At 37.9% G+C, this 21,002-nt stretch overlaps 1 protein-coding gene across 1 annotated transcript; it reads right to left on the reverse strand.

Moving 5' to 3' along the window:
* Window positions 1-724: 724 nt before the first annotated feature.
* On the reverse strand, window positions 725-19,236 carry LOC149068745 (putative inositol monophosphatase 3). The gene is made up of 5 exons (XM_089250544.1): window positions 18,770-19,236; window positions 14,474-14,639; window positions 9,124-9,219; window positions 6,113-6,289; window positions 725-5,861 (listed from the first exon to the last, which is right to left on the reverse strand). The coding sequence occupies exons 1-5, from the start codon at window positions 19,091-19,093 to the stop codon at window positions 5,617-5,619; spliced, it is 1,008 nt and encodes a 335-aa protein (XP_089106670.1). The 5' UTR covers window positions 19,094-19,236; the 3' UTR covers window positions 725-5,616.
* Window positions 19,237-21,002: the final 1,766 nt, after the last annotated feature.

Here is a 21,002-nt window from a genome sequence, read left to right on the forward strand (position 1 = left end):
CATGTACAGTAGCGCGACGGGCCAAGCAGAGACATTGTAGTATCCCTTAACTGACCCTGTGTGGTCATGTATGCATCATGCTGGATTCTCATCATAAGGATCCAGGTTCAAACTTTGAACCTTATTGGCAGCATAGTGGTGGTCAGAGTTAGTTTTCTGCAGATTTCCTACTTCAAGACACAAATACAAGCAGGTCTTCCATTCGAAAAAGTCGTTGGGGCTGCACATGTACACACACAACACATTCCTGCATGGGACCAATTAGAAGAAGTTAGTTAGAAATTCGTTTTAGTTAGAAATTCTCTAGAAGGATGTTTATGAGGTGCATATACAGTGCAAGTTGTAGTTAGGGGTGACTCAAGCCGTAAGAGCAGCACCACCAAATCTGAGACGAAACAGTCAAAAACTATAATGGACTTGAAACGGGATGGACAGGGGGTGCCAAAAACCTGTCCTACACTGGTTGTAAAGGGATTTATCTTTGTTGAATATTGTTATGGTGAGGTCTCACTGCATTTGCATATTTCTACAAGATAAATTTGTCTTTTTCAATCTAATGGTAAATTTTTTTTGTTTTTTTAATTTAAAAAATAAATTTTCCATTTTAACAATACTTTAGGTGCGGACAGCACTCCTATTTTTCACCCAAGCGGCTAATTTATGATCCATGCCGTCACCGCCTTCAAAAACGTAACTGATGTCATAAACAAAAATCTCAAAACATAAAAAGGAATTTCAAATATTTATTCCAACAACAACTATATTGTATAACATTCTTAATAAATGCATCCGCATTCGAAACAATAAGTTCCGAATGCATTTATTTGTACATGAAGTCATACTTACATAAATAGATAAATAATAATAAAAAAGAAGAAAAAGAGTAAGGGCAATATATAAGACAACGTATATTTTGCTTCAAATGTTACTATCTTACTCGGGTAACAGTAGAAAAAAATCTCGAATGGAACAAAATTTATAACATGGAAAAAAATGAGCTTTTCAATATCAAACATGTTTGGCACTTGAAATAAGAAGGCTAAACACGCTATGTACATAAGTAAAACCGTAACTGTTTTCACCTACACCCTTACTGGTATGGAACAAAAGAGACGCTGATTAGGAAAATAATACAGGGCCACCCTGTGCAATCCTGTAATCTATCTAGCTGTATTTTTTTTGTAACAGTTCCACTGCTCTTTCTGAAACTTCAAAACATTTTCCTGTTGATATACGTTTCAGCTTTTGTAGGTATTTTACAAAATAGGAAATGTATTGGATGATATCTGCTTCATTTTCAAAACTGGATCCGGAATATCGCATACAAAGTAAGCTGGCCCTGATTTCCGGTATAACTGGGACATATGTCCACGTCCCCCATATTTTCAGAGTACCCAAAATTCAAACTTCACTCAAAAATAAACCGAAAATATCTTTTACCTATCTTGGTGGAAGCGGTGGGGGGCTTTCGAATGTTTGTTTTGTCCTGGGCTTCATTGAGTCAAATCAAACCCTGGGAGTAGGATCTGAAAATTTCACAGACTGCCACCACCTGTGACAATAGCATGAGCATGTAGTTCCATTGTTTTAAATACATTCCGCCATGTTTCTCATCCTTAGTTGGAATGATTTCACCCATGGAACTTGATTGAACCGGGCATGGAGATGTGCTGTGCATCATCATTGTTGTGCGATGTTAGAAACGAGGTTGTAGCGAAGGGGGGGGGGGGGGGGGAGTGGACCAGAGGTTCCGGTGCCTGCCCTGAAATGAGAGAAAATGACATTTATGGAATATTAAGTGTCTATTTTTCCATCACTTTGCCCCCCCCCCTCCTTCCCCCACCGAAAAACCAACTGTCTCCCTCCAACAGAAATTTCTGGCTATGACCTTGGTTAGAAACACAGATTTTCAAAAAAAAGAACACTAACATTAAATTTTCTGAGAATTTATGTGAAAACCGCTAAAGAGGATTTGAGAAATGCAAACAAAGGTGTATGGTGTATTTTACCTTGGTTGTAAAAATGTTTATCAACTCTTAGAACAGCATTAATGAGGTATCCCGCCTCTTTAAAGGCCTCTCATTTTAGCATTGCGTCCCCAGATATTTTTAAAATTGATTTCTCTATGTGTGTGGGGAACACTTTTTTTCTATACCCCTTACTTTGCACCTGCTGAAAATCAGAAGAAAGCCTACTTCACTAAAAAAGATATAGCATTTTATAGAGGGGGTTTAGTGAATCTGCTTGCCATTTGCATTGCAGAACAAAGATAACTAACATCATTTTCGGAAACTGGATCTGGAATATCACATACAAAGTAGGCTGGCCCTGATTTCCACTATAACTTGGACATTTGTCCACGTCAATTGTCCAATTGCAATGTTTATACAAGTCCAAGAGCAAAACCAGTCTGACCACGGATGAGATGAAAGGTGGAATGTATTTCAACCATAAAAGTAAACTCTTACATTATTGTCAAAAGTGGCTGCAATCCATGAACTTTTCAACACTATTGTTGCTAAAGACATAAGGAAGCTGAGTCAAGTGGCAGATTCCCAGTTATCAAAAATCCATATACATAGACCTAAATAGCTTATCTTTCTATTTTTAATTTCTTCATATCTTTGTTCAATGATAAGAGTTTTGTTTTGTTCATCGTAACTATATAATTTTAATAACTCAACTGCATTACCTCGCTGCAAAAACAGAGTATTTCGAATACTGTATTTCAATTACTTCTCTGATTCTACATTATCATTGCCAAGAATAATCTATTGTACCTGTCAGGAAAATTACAGACGGCTATATAAAAATACACAGCACTGATATGTTCAAAATGAAACTTTCGGGGGGGGGGGGGAATGTGAAATCATCAAAGTCACTCCATTCTAATGCACATCAGTAACTGGAACACAGGTTGTTGAAAAATCTGCGTCACATTACTGAATAAACGTGTTCAGCAGAACTGATATGGAATTTTTTATTGAGTTTGTTGAACCGGTCCTCAAAATGATACCCGGAATCTCTGAGGTGTTTGCAAGTGCAGAACTCCCTGGTTCTAAAATTTTTTTTGTATCCCTTTTGAATGCATTTTGTGTTCATTGCTGTTAGGGGTCATTTAAGTATTATGTCAGCATCAATGGGGGGGGGGAGCGGGGGTTTGGATGATGCTTACGTCATCAACCACCCTTTATGAAAATATGAAATATTCTTAATGGCATCTTATTCGGTGTGCCAAAAACGAAAAAAAAAACCTTTCGATAGTTATTGGGCACCTGAACTAACATTCTACCTATTGATAAGTCTCCCACAGAGCCACTTTAATGATCTTTAAATGTTTCACTGATCCTTCAAGTGCTCTGGAAATGTTTCCGGGCCACTTAAGTGCTCTGGAACTGTGCCATGCATCACTCAAGCGATCCGTAATTATGCCACAGATCACTTAAGTATTCTGAGAATGTTCCATGGGTAACTTGAGTGATGTAGAACTGCACTGGGGGCTGCTTAAGTGCTCTAAAACTGTGCCACATGTCACTCAAGGGATCTCTAAATATGCCACGGATCGTTTAAGTGTTCTGTAACTGTGTCGCAGGTTACTTAGGTGATCTTTGAATGTGAAAGTGATCTTTAAGGCCTACTTCAGTGATCTGAAAATGTGCCACAGGCCACTTAAATGCTCTGGAATTGTGCCATGGGTCATTTAAGAGATTTGTAAATGTGCCGCTTAGTTCATTTTTACAAAATTAGGTTGGGGGGGGGGGGACAAGTCACATCAGATAACCTTCAGGGCCACATTTGGTCTGCGGATCAAGGGTTTACCACATATTGGTTAAAGGGTGGGTCACAATGAAATTCTCAAAGACAAATTCTGAGTTCTTACCCTTCAAATAGCATTGAAATTAACAGAAATTGATTATAATAACACACATATAAAGGTATTTCCTTTCAAAATTTAAATTTTTTTTAAAATATTTTTTCCCCCCATCGGGGGGGGGGGGGGAGGAGAGAAGAGGCGCACGAGCTCCATATGCCCCCCTCCCGCGTATATTTCTGATCCCACCAATATGCATTAGGAGGTAGGGGGCAGTGATGACAAAATTTTGCTGACAAGAGGGGAGAGGGTCAAAAATGGCTAAAAATTTGCTTAATACTTGAACGGCCCCTTATTAATTGTTTTAAACATCCTCTTCAAAAATTTTGTACAGTGGAATACACACATCTGCATGAATCAACACACTTGCAGACTGAAATAATATTCCATTTTAGACAGGTTTGTTTCAGTTTCATATAAAGGTGTACATCAAAGCACTAAACATCATTGGGACTCTTTTGATTCTGTTCAAAACAAGTTTCCGTCTCATACAGTGTCTGCATTAGACAGGTTTCTCTGTATATTTGATGCACTATAGAATAACAGTGACTTCACTGATGAATATAATTGCAAAATCACACAAAAAAGGAATCTATATGCGTCGAATGTCAAAGAAGTTGAAATTTAACATTTACTATTGATTACCGGTCTTATAATCTAATTACTGATGCATATCATTCATATCTACATCCCGATATCTTACAAAATTTCATGACGGAATCCAACAAGTTTAAGTAACATCACATCGAAAAAATAAAATGAAAGCGGCCCAACATATATATAAGCGAAAGTACATTGTTTTCAGGATTTTGCATCGTGAATATAGAGATCTTTTCTGTGTTAGATGTTGCTTACTTGTAAGTGCTGAGCATATTCAGGGATATTGTGATACTGCAAGCCAATTCCAGTCACACCACTGTGTAGCAATGTACCACAGATCGAGTTGGGTCGGAAATGAAAGCACCATCAGTCGGCGATCACATCAGGTTTGGTGGGGAAAGAACTTGTGTACGTCCTTCCCCAGGATCGAACCCACAGACCTGATGCAGCTTTCATGGTGGTAGACAAGCATCTTAACACTGCGCCACTCGCATATGATTATTACTGGTATTACAGATTTCTCTGACTTGCTTTGTCACGGTAGGTTAGACAAACATGAGTTACATAATTGGCTGACATCTTGACCACTACACTCTGTATAGCATCAAGGTGTCATCTAACTTATTGCTCAAATCCATGCTTTGAATAACCATAGTTGTATGAATTACATCAATAAGATGAAAACTATGCCCTACATCTCCCAAGAGTATAATGGTCAGGACATCAGGTAATTACATAGCTCAACCGATTATCAAAGAGTAGTGAAAGTCAAGCCACTCTCAAATAAGGCTTCGTCTTCGTTTGATATAATACTCTTGAAGATGCTCACTACTAGTGCAAATGAAGCATCAAAACAAAAAAGCTCTCAATGGCAACAGCCTGATATTGAGAAAACACTATATTGATACTTAAATGATAGCAGCAAAAGCCTTGTGTGACTCAACATAAAATAATTAGTCACTGCTTTAGGAAAAATTTACATTCTTTGGATATTTTTAGGAGATTTCTGACTTTTGTGTACATCTAAATAACCTTCATAAATTAGGGGGGGAGGGAGAGAAAGATATAACACTAGTTTTATATTTTATATTGAAAATTTAAGAATGTTATCAACTAAATTGTTCGCCATAGAAAAACAACCGGATTCAGTTTCTGAAACTCGATAATTTATCGATGTAATCTTTATGATTATGTAGAGTCGCGACGAGACCTTTCTCATTAGCTACTTGATTGCGGTTACTATAGTTGATGAGGGAACCATCTAAAGTTGTCATCTGACCTCCAAAGGCATTTATGATGGCATTCCCGGCACAAATGTCCCATTTCTTGATCAAAGTCACATGGACATACGCATCTGCTTTGTTCTTCACAACCTGCAACACTTTATACCCTGAAATATACATAATAACAGTAGAAATGGTTACATACCCTTTCTAATTACACATTTTGATCAGCAAACTATGTGCAATGTTCAACAGAGAGGGATCACATATTAAACAAGGAATATTATTCATCTGAATAAAAATTTATTCTATTATGGCTGAGTGTCCATTAGAAGAGGCATCAAACGAATGTTTAGGTACCATCAGTTTAATTATAACCATCATGTAAGATGCACATTAATCATATTATAAGACTGACCTGCACCTCCGGCAGAAACTATTTTGGTTTCAGGTCCAAAAGCTGCTTTGGCCACCTCTCCAACTTTACCAGCATGAGAACGGGATACTATAATAGTTTTAGCTCTCTTCGACGGTGATTCTTTGGAAGGCATTTCAAACTCCATATCGGATATTCCATGATTGAACCAAGCCCAGTCTGGAATTCCAGAAATAAAAACTGTATTATATTCAAAACAATTATATTGTAATGGGGGATTCATTCAAGACCTAACATGAAAAACAAGCACAGTAAAACTCCTAAAAAGTGAAAAAAGATAATGCCAAGATGAAGGAAAAGAAAAAAAATTCTGTTTATAGGGTTACTAATGAAGAGTCTAAAAAAAAGGGGAAATAGAGTAGAAATGTATTTCTTCTGTCTACTTGGGGGCAAGATATCTCCGCCTGTATGTAGAGGAGTTAAGATTATTTTATACGAAAAGAAAGCCACCCTGTGGTATATTTCTTTGTTGCTAGGGAATAATAGAATATGGTCAAACCTTAATTATCTGACTCTAATTTACCCAAAACGCTCCATTAACGGATGCCAATTAGCCTAATCGTTGCAAAAATACCTAACTACTTTATCAACGATTATGAAAGCAAAGAGACGCTTCAAGAGCAAATGAAGGGCTTATTTTCAAAAGGGGAGTATTTCCACTTTTGTTAAATTTACAGTAGGAGTAAAAAAATATGCTTGAGAATCTCATGCGATAGAGAAGTGGAGCTTCTAAGTTTCACATGACAAGATTCACTTCAATTGAATTTAATTTTGATTATTTAAAATTGAATTTAGAAATTTTAAATTTAATTAAATGCCATAATTATTACCATAGCAATATTTAAAATTGCTATGGTTAATCCCATAGTAAAATCCCATGTGCAGCAGATTTGTTCACTTAAAATTCCTGGCAATAATTGTGGTTGCCTCTAAATATCGGGGGGGGGGGGGTCTTTTTTATCGGGACTGAAGTGTCTAGTACAGGAGTGAAGCGAGTAAGAAAAAGAGAAAAGTGAAGCACTCTGGATGTACAGTATTATGATAGGGCAGCCAATTAAGAGCTGATACTGTGACGTCACAAAAGTTGTAATCATGTGCAAAATATGTGGTGGTGGGGGGGGGGGGAGAGCAGCGTCACGGGGGATAAACTGTCTTTATCTGACGCAAACCAGCTGAACCAACCCCTCATACACTTTATTTTCTCACACGACTAAATGTTTATTAACAGCCTCCCACCATCACCACAACCCATCTGCTTCTCCGAACTTCATCACACAATCAAATATTCTACGGAATGGGTTTTGAGGAAAAATAAAGCGTTTCACTTTTTGTGATGGTTGCTTTTTCCTTACAAACTTTTACTTCTATGTCGCTATAGCAGTTTCACTTCAAAAAAAAAAAAGCTTTTGAAATGAAACTTCTATAGCGATGTAAGAGTGAAAATTAATAAGGAAGAAAAAAATTTCATCATAAAAAGTGAACGCTTTCTTTTTCTTCAAAGCTCGTTCCGTAGAACACCTGATTGTGTGAAGTGCTGAGAAGCAGATGGGTTGCGGTGGGGAGGATGTCAATATATATTCGGCCAAAAATAAAGTTCAGAGTGGGGGTGGCAGTGGCTATGTATCGGACACGGAGCAATGAATATCCTAAGGCGCATGCGTGGAGTAAGCTACTCTCTCATGACCTATTTCCGCTATTAATGTATCTAAAGAACGCAAATTGGCAATCACTTCTGGTGCAGTCAATAGAACATGGGACTTGTAATCCAGAGATTACAGGTTCAATTCTGGCTCATCACGCATCTGTTATATATATTTTTCTCTTTCCCCTTAAAAAAATTTTTATGACCTCTGATTTATTTTTCTTGGCTGTTACTCAGTAATCAGGTTGTTCCCAACCATGAATGTGGCAGGACATAGGATGCGACCAGGAAGCAGCCACAGCTCTTAGTATAGTGATTATCTTCAATATTGGTTCACACGAGGAAATCAGATATAATACAACTATTTAATCTTAACTGTAATCTTACGTTACGTAATATATCATATGTAATGTGTTACAAAAAACAGAGCAGCTCCGCACGTGCGCTTTAGTCTGTTTATTTCTCTGTGTCCCGCCCTGTAGAATCTTGTTGGTTGGTTTGGACACTTCCACCGATGCACACTTTTTTGAATTACATCGACGGGACTCAATGTATTTTATTATCCATTAGCAGACAAAATTTTCAGTCCCACCCCATAGGTGTCCATTATTGAGAGGTTCTACTGTAGAATGTGATTGAAAGAGCTTCTGAAAAATGTGCCGTTTTGAAAAAAATCACTTAACATCAATAGGATAACGGCTCTGTTATGTTTCTTTTTGAATGAAAAATATTTAAGTGCATTAACAAGGTAGATATGTTCCCTTTTGGTAGAAAGAACCCACTCTACATTGTAATTTCTACCAAAAATATTCCCATTTGAATAAACCCTGCTGGATAATCTAACAGAGCTCATCCCGAAGATTCAGAAACTGTTAAAAAATGTTTTTTAAAAAAAAAGTGGAAATGTTCCCTTTTGAAAATAAGAAACAAAGATGTGTTTCAGTGATTTTTGAAAAGTTTGGAACAACAGCAAGATTGCAATTCATCAGAAATAATGTGTGGAAGGTGGTAGAGATAATAAATAAAAATGTCTGACTTTTCCTTTTTCTGCACAAACCACAGCCTTGATATATTATGCACTGAAACAAATGCCTATACAATGATATTCAAGAGATGAGAGAAATGTATCACTAAAACAAGTTATTGCAGCAGATGGAAAATGCTAGCTAGCACTGTGAAAAGTGCACAGGACTAGCAGTAATATTGTAGATGAGTATCGCTATGGAGGGTATCTTTATATAGGGTATTTCCAGGTATAATCAAGGTTTTACTATATTTTTCCCATTTCAAGAAATGAATGTGGAAATTTCACAAAATAAAAATTGATGAACAAAAAGGAAATATACAATACCTGTAACATTTTCGAAAGGCTTGTGAATGATTCCGATAACTGGCATACCTCTCACAGCAACACATACCATGGTGGTTACATATTCCAAAAGATTTTCTGAAGAAAAATGGAAGCAAAAATTAGAATAGAGAAATTCATATTAGGACTTCGAGAGATAAAAAAAACTGACTAATTGAAGTCTTGAATCTCTCTCATCACCCAATACACTATGAAGAGTAACTCTTCAGATCATTAAAAATGTCCTGAACGGAACCTTTTTTTTTTCAAGCCGAGCACCACTCAGGTCTATCGCCATGGGCAATTTACTACCTAGTGAGTTGTGCCGGAAGTGTAAGTATGTGTATCTAACAGTCTGAGTGCGTATTTAGTGTTGTGTATGATTTTTAGCGCTGCCATCTATAGCTCAGGAGTGAAGCGTCTATCGCCATGGGCAATTACTACCTAGTGAGTTGTGCCGGAAGTGTAAGTATGTGTATCTAACAGTCTGAGTGCGTATCTAGTGTTGTGTATGATTTTTAGCGCTGCCATCTATAGCTCAGGAGTGAAGTGTAATGACTGAATATTTGTACTGTTTGTAGGACTGTTGCTCTCTGTGGCGAGACTTTTTAACAAGGAGATCGGCTCACATTTGCACCTTGAAGTTGGGAACCACAACTTCAGCCAACCACCACTGTGGTGACGGTGGGGCTCGAACCCGGGTCCCCATGATGCAAGTCTGTCATTATGACCACTCGACCACCACAGCGGCAAAATTACTGAACAGAACCTACATTAAGCACCCACCCCCTGACGCATAATACTTGTATGAGTCATCTTAGAAAAGCAGGGCGAGTAGTTTTTCATTCCTAGCGCTTGTGGCTTTTGACGTGAATACATCTCAAAATCCAGACACCATTTTTTAAAGTCTGATGAAAAAAAAAAGTCAGACTTCAAATCTAAATAACTTCTAGACAACTCATGTGAAGAGAGTGTTCAATATCTCATAACAAAGAGAAAGCTTCAATATAACAGGACCTCTCAAATTTAGACTTGTCTGCCCCAAAGCAGAATATGGCGAACTCTGCGGAGTAAGAGTCACACAACAATCAGTGCTACTGTAGAACAATTTGGAAGAATTTTAAGAAAAATGCAAAAAACACTATGATGGGAAGTGTTATTGCCGAACATTTACAGTCAGCTGATAGTTTGTCGCAGAACAATGCAAAACATTCTATATTTCAGTAAAATTTACACTAAATTGAGCTTATATTAAGTGCTTTTACTCTTCACTAACGATAAGTGGTACAAAAAGACGTAAAATGGCCGATGTAATTAAAAAAGGCTGAAACAGAATTTGGGTTAAGACAAAACATCAGAAGTCCCTAGTTTAAAAAAAAAAATCGGCTGAAGTGTCCAGATTTTTTTTGGGAAGTCCTACTGTATTATCTTTTAACAGGAGTCTGTGGGCCTCGGGATAGCATTATTGAATGGTGGCACAATGGTGTTGCAAACATGAAGTACAGAAACTGTTTTGTCACAAAATAAAATTAATATAGCTTGGGACCTCGACAATCATGATATATGATTAAATGATGGGTTTAGCAGCACAACAGCCTGTATCATTTTTTCAAATTTTAGGGGAGAAGCAATGAAAGTTATTGTTGAATTGGGGGTTTTTTTGCTTGAAAGTAACAAGGACCGTCATTTATTCTGTCTAGGAAGGAAACAATGAACACAATGACGGCACAGACCATTGTTCCAATTATAGACCAGGGCTGAAAAAATGACAAAAAAATCTAGGTGGCAGAAAATTTTTTTTTACTCCAAGAAAAAGGTCCAAAATAATGTTTTTGGCTTTTTCAGAGCATAGCGCCCCTCTTTCATGTTGGCAGATATGCTGAGATAAATTCCAAAAATTTTGTGCCTGTCATTTAGTAACTACACAAAGAAAATTTTAGGTGCCAATACCAACTTTCTAGTCACCATGGAGACCTGGCGCCTGGGGTTTGTCTCGCCCTGATATACACTTTCCAATGAAACCTCCCAACGGCCATAAATTAGACTGAGATAATGGGGCCATTATTGGAGTTACCATTGGTAAAAAAAAAAAAGAGGTTTGGTATTCCTGAAAATATATCAATTTTAAATTGTACGAAAAATTATAAAAAAACCCATATCATATTTATAAGCGGATTCAGAATACCTTTAGTTGTGGACCTCCCGGAGATCTTGGTGTCTGAGATGGACAGCCATTTTTAGCGGCAGAAACTACAGCCATCTAACAGCGGGAATAGGGACATTCTATTTGGCACCAGCAAATGTGATACAATAGCAATAACATCTACTGGACTGCACAAGAACTAAAACAACGTTTCACACACTCTTGTCTAGAGATATCACTACGAGTACAATTTTTGTGAAAATCCTTAACAGTATTACTGCTATAATGATGCAGCAATGCTTTTGTTTGTTAGTTTGATTAGAACTTAACTTTTTAAGTAATTTGTTTATATTTTTCCAAGTTTCCATTAATTTTATTTATAATTCTACAATTGGGCTGTGGACCCCTAGGGGATCTAGGCACACTCCCTACACATTAGGAACCACTGTCATAACTAACTGAAAGAAGCTGTTTTGTAACATATAACATTTACTTTGCTTTGAAGATGCATGCATTTTGCATAAAAATCTTTCAAGTTGTAATTGGGCAGTTTTTATATTGTTAATTTCATTGAAACAACAATTTGTCAACACTAGAACAACAAAAGCACAAATATGACATGCAATTACACGCAAATGGTGTATTTCAGGTTGTTGAAATTTCTTGACTCTTCTGATCTTGTTAAAGTTCTAAATTCCCTTGAATATGAATGTTTTCAAGTTTCTTAGTTTAGTGATGAAATGAAGTTCTACCTAGACTGAGGCAGTGGTCCTTTTGACCGCTATAGAGATATTTAACTAATATGATTGCAAAACATGCTAAAATGGACGATCGTCTTATGCAAACATTAACATTGAGGAAACAGATGTCCTATCATGTTGTTTGCTTTTCTCCAGTACCCATTTTGCACCATTAAAAGGTATACCTTTGAAGAAGCTAGTTTGTTGTCGTACGTTACTGAGTTCATTTAGCGTTTCTATTGATCTCTGTGCTGTTTTACTGCATTGCATTCACTGGTTCAATGTCGAACAACCAAAACAATATTGGTTTCTCACAATTTTGCTCATGCACTCGGCTCCAGCCCAGGGGCCAAGATTATTCTTAATATTTTTTGTTTCTTCACACTATAAATTCACTATAAAAGGGCCCAGGGAGCCTGCCAAAGATCCCAGCCTAGGGCCCCTAATGGATGGTGTAAGGAGCACTCATTTTGCCACATATTACATTATCACACCATAGTTTTGAGTGAGCAAAAAAATAATTCTACAGTTGATGTAAGCAGGGAAAATCCTAGTCTTGAGTACTGTACACACATCAAATCGAAATCACGGACAAAGCAAATTTCCGCCAGAAATTATGAAATTTGATTGCTCTGCTAATGAGTGTCTCTCATTGATGCTTTTTGACAAAATGAATTCATTCAGTGCTCAATGTGATTGGCATGGAAAAGCTGTTTCAAGTATGCATCTTACATTTTAACCATGTCATTGGGCTGTAAAGTGAGAGCGAAGCCACAAATCACAAGAGCTAAAAAAATTCAGTCAAAAACATGTACCATCTTTACTTCAAAATATGGAAGACAGAGGGCAACACAAGCAAGAACGCGAGACAAACACAATTCTGAAAACATAAATACGTTAAGGCCACATATATACTCATAACATGCATTCCAGCATGCACCAATTTGTTAGAAATTCCATAGAGGAATGTGTTCGAGGCCCATGTATGGTTCAGTAGTAGTAGTAGCAGCAGTGAAAAGTCTGTTTTTAAAGTAACAAAACACAAGATTAGTCTTTGTCATCACGAGCACTTTTGTCCAAAATTCTGAAAAAATTGGCGCATATTTATTGCAAGAATAAGTCAGAGAGACTGAATAGAACTGTTTTAAGAAGTTTTCTAGTTCGTCCTTCTCCAGGGCTTGGTTCATCCTGGACTGGAATATGCTGTCAGGTTTTGGAGATCATACTTACAGAGAGACATTGACTTGGTCAAGGGGGGTGCAAAGAAGAGTCACGTGTGCTCTTGATGGCACACAGAGCTTAAGCTATCAAGAGAGATTTGAGTTTTGAAAATGTGGAAGAGCAGAAATGTTGGAGATATGATCAAAGTGTTTGAAATTTTTAATGGAATGGATAAAATGGACCATGACTTATTAATACATTGTCAATCAACTGCTTTGACAAGGGGGGGACACCTGTATCGATTGGTAAGGGACATATCTAGGTTACGGTGTCTCAGAAAATCTTTCTCCAATAGGGCTGTTAATATATGGAATAGCTTACCCCAAGGGGTAGTGAATTACAACACAATTGGCACTTTTAAAAAGAAATACTATAAACATGTTGGGGTAAATCGTGAAGCTATCCATGCTTTGAATAAAAGAACCATAAATTTTTTTATATATGAGCAGTATAATATTTTATGAAAATTATGGGTTTTTTTATTGCTCTTATTAGGTTGCTGTATTTTTGATATAGTTAAGATATGTATTCGGCATCCATATTTTTTATGGGCATCTTTTTTTCAACCACCTCGTTGGGCATTTCGTCTGTTGTGGCATTTGTATTTTAGTAAAAAATGATTTACATTGATTTTTTTTCTAGTGCGGTCAAAATGACAAATACTACCATTCTGGATAGTTAGAAATTCCCATCGTTCCAGTGTCAAGTTGAATACATTCATGGAATATAATTGAATTTTGCAAAAAACTTGACAATTTCATAAAGAAAAATGAGCAATACTATGCTGTATTCCTTGCATCTCTGGACATGCATATTTCAAGAGATCAAACCCATCTTCTGATACAATCAGCTATTTTTATTTTTATTTTTTGTTATCTAGGGCAGAATATTTAGTTGGTGCTAACCAGACCACTCTCGGTCAAATGGCTTGAAAACCAGGGCCTCCCTGGGCAATGAAGGTCCTGGGCAAGTGGCTATGTAGAAAAATTATTTCAGAAAAAATTTTGAGAGCTATTTTTCTTTCATTTTCATGTCCGAAATTTGCCATTATTTGAAAATGCTTGTTTGAGGTTGACCCTAATGTTAGTCGAATGAGATGAATTCTGTTCCAAGAAAGTGGCTGTCATTCAGATATTACTGTTGTTCAAAGATTACCATTATGGGAGGTTTCACTGTGCTAAATAATGCCAACAGATGACCAATAACATTGTTTGATTATTAAAATTAGATATTTCTTAATGAAACTGACCTGTATACTCCTGAGTTGCATCCAAAGGATCGATCCATACCAGTATGTCCTTGGAAGGTATTTCGATATCATCGGTAACTGACTTAATGGAATCCCACCTTGGATGAGGCACTGCAGTATCTATAGGTACAACATTGACACCATCTTCGTGCTCTTCTGAGACTATCTACAGTGAATGAGATAAATTAGAATGACACACGTATATATAATTAACATGCAGTAGAACCCTGTTAATCCAAATTAAATATGACTAAAACCTGTTAGGATAAGCAAAAAAAAATTACCAAGTTCGCACTGAGTACAACTCAGGTCTATCGCTATGTCACCAACTCCAGTCATATCGCCACACAGTAATTTCAAACCAGTGAAGTTGGGTGAGAAATGAAGGCACCATCTATCGGTGGTCCCTCCCAGGCTCAGCAGGTTAAGAATTTGATTTCAATGTTCTTTCCCTAGATTCAAACCCATGGACCTCGATGGTAACCTTCATGGTGGAAGACGAGCATATTAACACTGTGCTTTTCAGGAGCCATTTTAAGGTCAACTACTTCAGCAAGCACCAACTCTGGCCATATCACTATATTGTAATTTACTGCCATTAATGAGATGGGTTGGAAATGAAGGCACTGTCTACTGGTGGTCGCCTCAAGTTCATTAGGGGAAAATATCTCATGCATATCCTCCCTCGGGTTTGAACCCGGGACTATGACAGAAACCTTCACTGTGGTAGTTATCTTACCACTATGCCATTCAGGCACTCATTCCAAGGTCTGGTGCAGAGAATTAGAATTAGCTCAGATTAGCAAGGACTCTACTGTATCTAAATTTTCTAGCATTGGATTACATTGAGAAATGTGTATTGCTTTCTTTTAGGGTGTATTAACATAGCAAGAAATAACTTTTGTTCAGGTGTTAAATTTCACTGATTTTCGTTTAAACTTTAGTTGGCAATTAGAAAAATTTAAAATTCAGTAAAACCTCACTACACAATGATATTCAATATCAATTCAGTCTCTCAATAATTATACATTTCCAAGTCTTGTATGCAAATGCCTATAATCCACTATTGAACTGCTGCCTCTCGATATAATGTGTGATAATCCCTCTACAACAATATTTTTTCATGGCCAGGACATCGTGGATTTATGACAGCATGTCATTACCATCAGTGAGATTGGTCATTGCATCTCCCCTTTCTTAGTATTGCCTTCACTCCTCTCTTTCAAATGTGACTTGAAACGCACGCCATAAACGTTTCTGCCACCAGCTTTTGCAGCACTAACACCTAATAAATGTTTCAAGGATCAGAGTATCATTACATCAAGATTTCACTATATTGCATCCTGTACGAGTATAGGTATATATTTTATAGTATATATTTTGGTATTCTAGTTAAGACCCTTCTACACTTTAGAGTCTTAATTTAGAGTATTGCTATAGGCACTTATAGGCTATAGAGTCCCTTTCTGTTGTGGAGGCTATGAATACGGTGGTAACTTGTGAAGTTTCACTCAGATTTCTTTTGAATCGCTTAATTCCCAACCTATGGAGTACATACCACTAGAGATATAGAAGGAGCCATTCAGGGTATGCAAAAAAAATAATCAACAATAGAGGAAAAACAAGTGGCATAATATACAAAGGAGTATGCAGGTCCCCTGGCATTTCTAGGGGTAAAAACACCAAAACACCACCTAAGCATTTAAGGGAAGAATACAGATCATTGATAATTTTTGTCGCACGAAGCATACAGAGGCATTTTACATATTTCCAGGGGAGTACACAGAGTATACAGGCTCCCAAATGCATTAAAAAAAAAGTACATGTCCCATGGATTTTCAAGAGGCATGTGAGCCTACATGCCCCCTTCCACCAGGGTGGGGTTCACAGGACTCCATCCTGGAACGATTCTTATCAGTTTTGTTTTCTGTTTTTCCCAACATAAATTCACTTCAATATGTAGGGGACCATGAAAAATCTGATCAGGGGCCCACTAAAGATGGCCTAACCTAGCCTAAACCTAGCCTATGCGCCCTGCTGCAGAATGTGAGGCATAGATACAAATATATAAGTAATCAGCTATAAATATTTCCAGAGGGGGAACTTTAAGCATGCACATTTCACATGTATATTTTGTGTATATAGGGCTTATGTTACTGCCAAAGCCAGAAGTGCATCCAATTTGCAAATTGGCCAAAAGTTTTGGCCTAGGTCCGAATTGCAGAAATGATTCAGACTTTGGCCAGCCATTTCGCAAAGTGGCCGGTGATCCCTGGCCAAACCTCAATGTGCTGATGAAAGACGACCCGGTAGGAGCCAAATCCATTTTTTTTAATCACCAATGAATGATACATGTCCATATATATGGTAGCTGTATTGGATTAGCTCCACGTGATGAGAGAAAAAAAAGTGAAATTTGAGAGAAAAAAAAAAAAATTACAAAAACATAGTTTTCCTGCCAAATTTCGGAGGGAAAAATTAGTTACCGCATCATGACAGTGATTTGATGGGTTGCCATAACTAATATGGACATAATTATCACTAAACAAATATGTCAACTTGACGATGATTTCGATTCATGTCTTTTGTTATCGAACTTCAGCCAGGGATCACTACTACTACTAAACCATATATGTACATTGGTACATATATGGTTTAGTGAATCAAAAACACCGTCCATAGTTTAGTGAATCAAATCACCGTCCATATTTCTCTGCGGAACCTCTATCGAACTGGTACATGTTGGAATGTACCTGTAGTGAACTGTAGTAACTTGATGTGAAGTTTGTTTCTGGCTAATGCTTGTTATGTTTAGTGCTACTATCTACCACCAGTTTTTTTCTAACTATGAGTGAAGTGATTGAATAATTGTATTATTGTAGGCCTGTTGTTCTCTGTGGTGAGACTTTTCAATGGGGAGATTGGCTCATATTTGTGCCTCGAAGTTGGAAACCACAGGAAACTGACTTCAGAGCCAGGGATCACTGGCCACTTCGTATTCAATATTTAATGAAATTGGCCAATTTGCGAAGTGGCCAACCCCATTGCAAATTGTCCGATTTCAGGCTTGGCAGTAATATATATATATAAATATTTTTATGGCAGGTTACTTAACGCATGCAACGAAGTACAAAAGTATGTACATCTCCCATGCATTTCCAAGGACTTTTAAAAGCTATGCAAAGCTCCTACACACATTTCAAAGGGGGTATATGCGAAGCTCCTACACATTTCAGTACAGATGCAGTATGATCCAGATCGCAAAGGGTGTGTCATAAGTCGCTGAGGCAGGCATAATGGTGCCAGATTAATGTAATTTATTTTATATTTTCCATTCCAGGTGGTGCTAGTAACGCAGGTTATTCAAATGGTGTCTTCCTTTGTGTAATAGTATTTGAAGTAGTGTCATTTTGTTTTCCATTGTCTTGTCTCACTAGGATTATGTTTCTGTCAGACTGTATTTTTCCAATATATTTATTCTTATTACTTTTTGTAACTTCTGCCCTGTTTTCAGTGTCGTAAAATTGGTTTATTTTTCAAAGACTCCAGGTTTTATTTTTTTTATGGAGAATATTTATTTTTACAACTAAAAGGGCCATCGTTTATTCAAGAGGGAATTCGTAAAAGAGTCTGTATACCCAGAGAAACTTATGCCTGTATTATTTATAATTTCGAAGAGAGTCCAGGTTTTATTTTTTCATACTGAGAATATTTATTTGTAATATTATTGTTGGTTTTTGTTTTTGTTATGTTTTCTACACTGGTTTTTTTTTTTTTCACTGTCCATAGTCAGTCATGGCTTTGGCGACGTTTGGTCACGTTTTGCGCCAAAAATGTCGCCAAGGGATCTGGATTATACTGCATCTGTTCCGGGTAATTATTATGCAAAACAAATGTCAACTTTTGTGAGACCAACATTTGACTTGGGACCCATGGGCAGTGCCCTGGTTGCCCCAGACTGGCTACTGCCTTGGTTTTTTTCTTTTGTCCACTTTGTATGGCTGGATTTACTTTCATCATAAGGCAGTGTTTCCCAACCTTTCATGCTTCAAGTACCCCCCTCCCGGAACAAAGAAAAATAACTCAGGGCACTGCCCTGGGTCCCAAGTGAAATGGGAGCCCCATAAAAGTTGACACTTGTTTTACATAATAATTACCCTTTTAAGAGGGCCCAGAGAAGGCACACACAATGGCCCTGAAAAATTTCATAAACAACCCTACATTTCATACTTGAATAATTGATGTATTTAGCCACCTATATTTATAATTTATTTTTTATAAGATGTCAGTGGTTACCTTCAATGTAGGAAAAGTCTTTTGTAACACGTACATCATGGACCTATGTGACAGCACGTCACCGTCAGTCAGGGGATCATTGGCCCCTTCCTTGGTTTTGCCTTTACTCCTCTCTTTCAAGTGCGATTCGAGACGCACGTCGCGAACTTTCCGGCCGCCAGCTTCGGCGGCGCTAATACCTACAGCTAATAAGTGTTTCAAGCTAATACTTGTCTCCTCTTTCTTCTGGTACCATCCCGAAACGTACAGGAACAAAAAAAAGACCGCGGCACCAGTAAGCACTAGTACGCCTAGGGGGTTTATTCTAATCGCTGGCAGTTTCATGACCACAATATGGCGAGAAATTACAAAGTTGCGTGCTACGCTACCACACGCACATTTCCTAAAATAGCGGCTTCTCGCTTATAATATTGACCGTCACGTTGTTGGTAAACAAAGCCATCTCTTCCGTTGCCACTGTTGGAAACCAAATGCTCATTTTTTTTTTTAAACCGGAAATCGGATAATAAAAAAAAAGTTAATTTTTATGAGGATTAAACCTGTTCTTTTTATAAATTTCGATACTTTTTCATTTCTTTTAGTCGTTGATTTATGATGGTTATAAGAATATCAGAGATTAATAATTAGTGAAGTATAGCCACAATGACCGCCAAGTCATCTTAAAACTGCCAAAATATGGCAACTCTACGCCAATAAAAGTGAAAAAACAACAAAAAAAACGTGTCCCCATCCAGCTTATATGTGTCTCTCAAAAACATTAAACATGTCAGAGTACGCATGCGCGTAATTATCAAAATAGTGGCTGTGAATGGCAGCGTCGCGTGAACCGAATGGGACCACTTCGCGGAGGAAGAAAAGCGTTACATAATCACGCTACGCGCTTGTGTTTTCCTAGCTCGGTGCATCCGCTCAGGGCGGCTATATAGTCCTGGCGTCAAATATTATGTCGTCTGCATGCTCCGGTTTGAAGGGAAGGGGGAAGGAAACAACCAAAATGAAGAGAAAATCGGCGAAACGCGCGACGGATTTTACTGCTCCAGAAGCAGTCGGCCAGGCACGCCCGACGTAAAGCTTGTTGCGCTTTCTAGGGACTGTAAAGCTGGGTTTTCCTACGATTACGTTTTTTGCGCCGCGTAAACCGAATTAGACCATTTCGCGCCGTCAGAAACGTGTTACATAATCACGCTACGCGTTTGTGTTTTCCTAGCGTGGCGCATCAGATCAGGGCTGCTATATTATAGTATATGGCTTTGGCATCAGAGAGCTACTCTGTCGTCTGCATGCTCTGGTTTGAAGGGAAGGAAAAGAAAACACACAAGAGTGAAGAGAATATCGGCAAAACTGCGGCGCACGACGCATTTGACTCCTCCAGAAGCAGTCGGCCAATCACGCCCGTCGTAAAGCGCTGTCGTCAGGCGTATTGCGCTCTGTAGGAAAACAGTCATGCTGCTTTTGTTATTGGTGAGTGAACAGCGTGTCACGCTGGGTGAATCACGTTGCGAGCGGCACAGGAAATCTGCTCCTAGGAAAACCCGGCTTTATACCGCTTTTCTTATTGGAGAGTGGACGGCGTGTTGCGTTAGGTGATTCACGTTGCATTTGGCAAAGAAAACCTGCTCGTAGGAAAAAACGCGGCTTTTCGTTTTTTTTCAAACTGGAGCTTTTTTGAGAAAGTTTGTTACATCGATTTACAGCAATATTGTCAGAAACATTATATCGGTGGGGGGGGGGGGGGGGGGGTGTGGCTGCATACTTCTCAACACTGCAAATCCGCGTATTACCATGTTTGTTTACATATGAAAATCTGGACGTCTGTAATCAGAGGTAAAAATTATCTTGTGCCCTGAATTTGCTGTCATCTATGGTTTAGAAATTGTACCAGTTGACAGTTTTTCGTTTGCTTTCCAAATAAAAGACGGCAGCACAGGTCCTTTCTCATGTTTCTGACTCATCAATGGAGTTCTGAAGTTTTTGGATAGATGGCAGCAAAAGCTGAATTTCAACATGATTTTCTCTGACCATATAATTCCGAAAAATGTACGGGACTTTTGAATCTCAAATACGGGGGAGGTTACAAATCCTTGTTGTTTGGGGGGGAGAGGAGGGATCATTACACTCCCCCCTCCCATGTCTGCTCCTTTTCTTTTCGAATGCTATCAAGTTTTTAGTTATTTATTTTCAATGAAATCCGGTCCCGATCATCCAGAAGAAATATAAGTATATAGAAATATAA

The sequence above is a fragment of the Pholcus phalangioides genome, unplaced genomic scaffold (assembly GCF_987345545.1).
Source record: "Pholcus phalangioides strain wild (caught in Gottingen) unplaced genomic scaffold, Ppha-v1.0 ptg000024l_1, whole genome shotgun sequence".
Taxonomy (NCBI): domain Eukaryota; kingdom Metazoa; phylum Arthropoda; class Arachnida; order Araneae; family Pholcidae; genus Pholcus; species Pholcus phalangioides.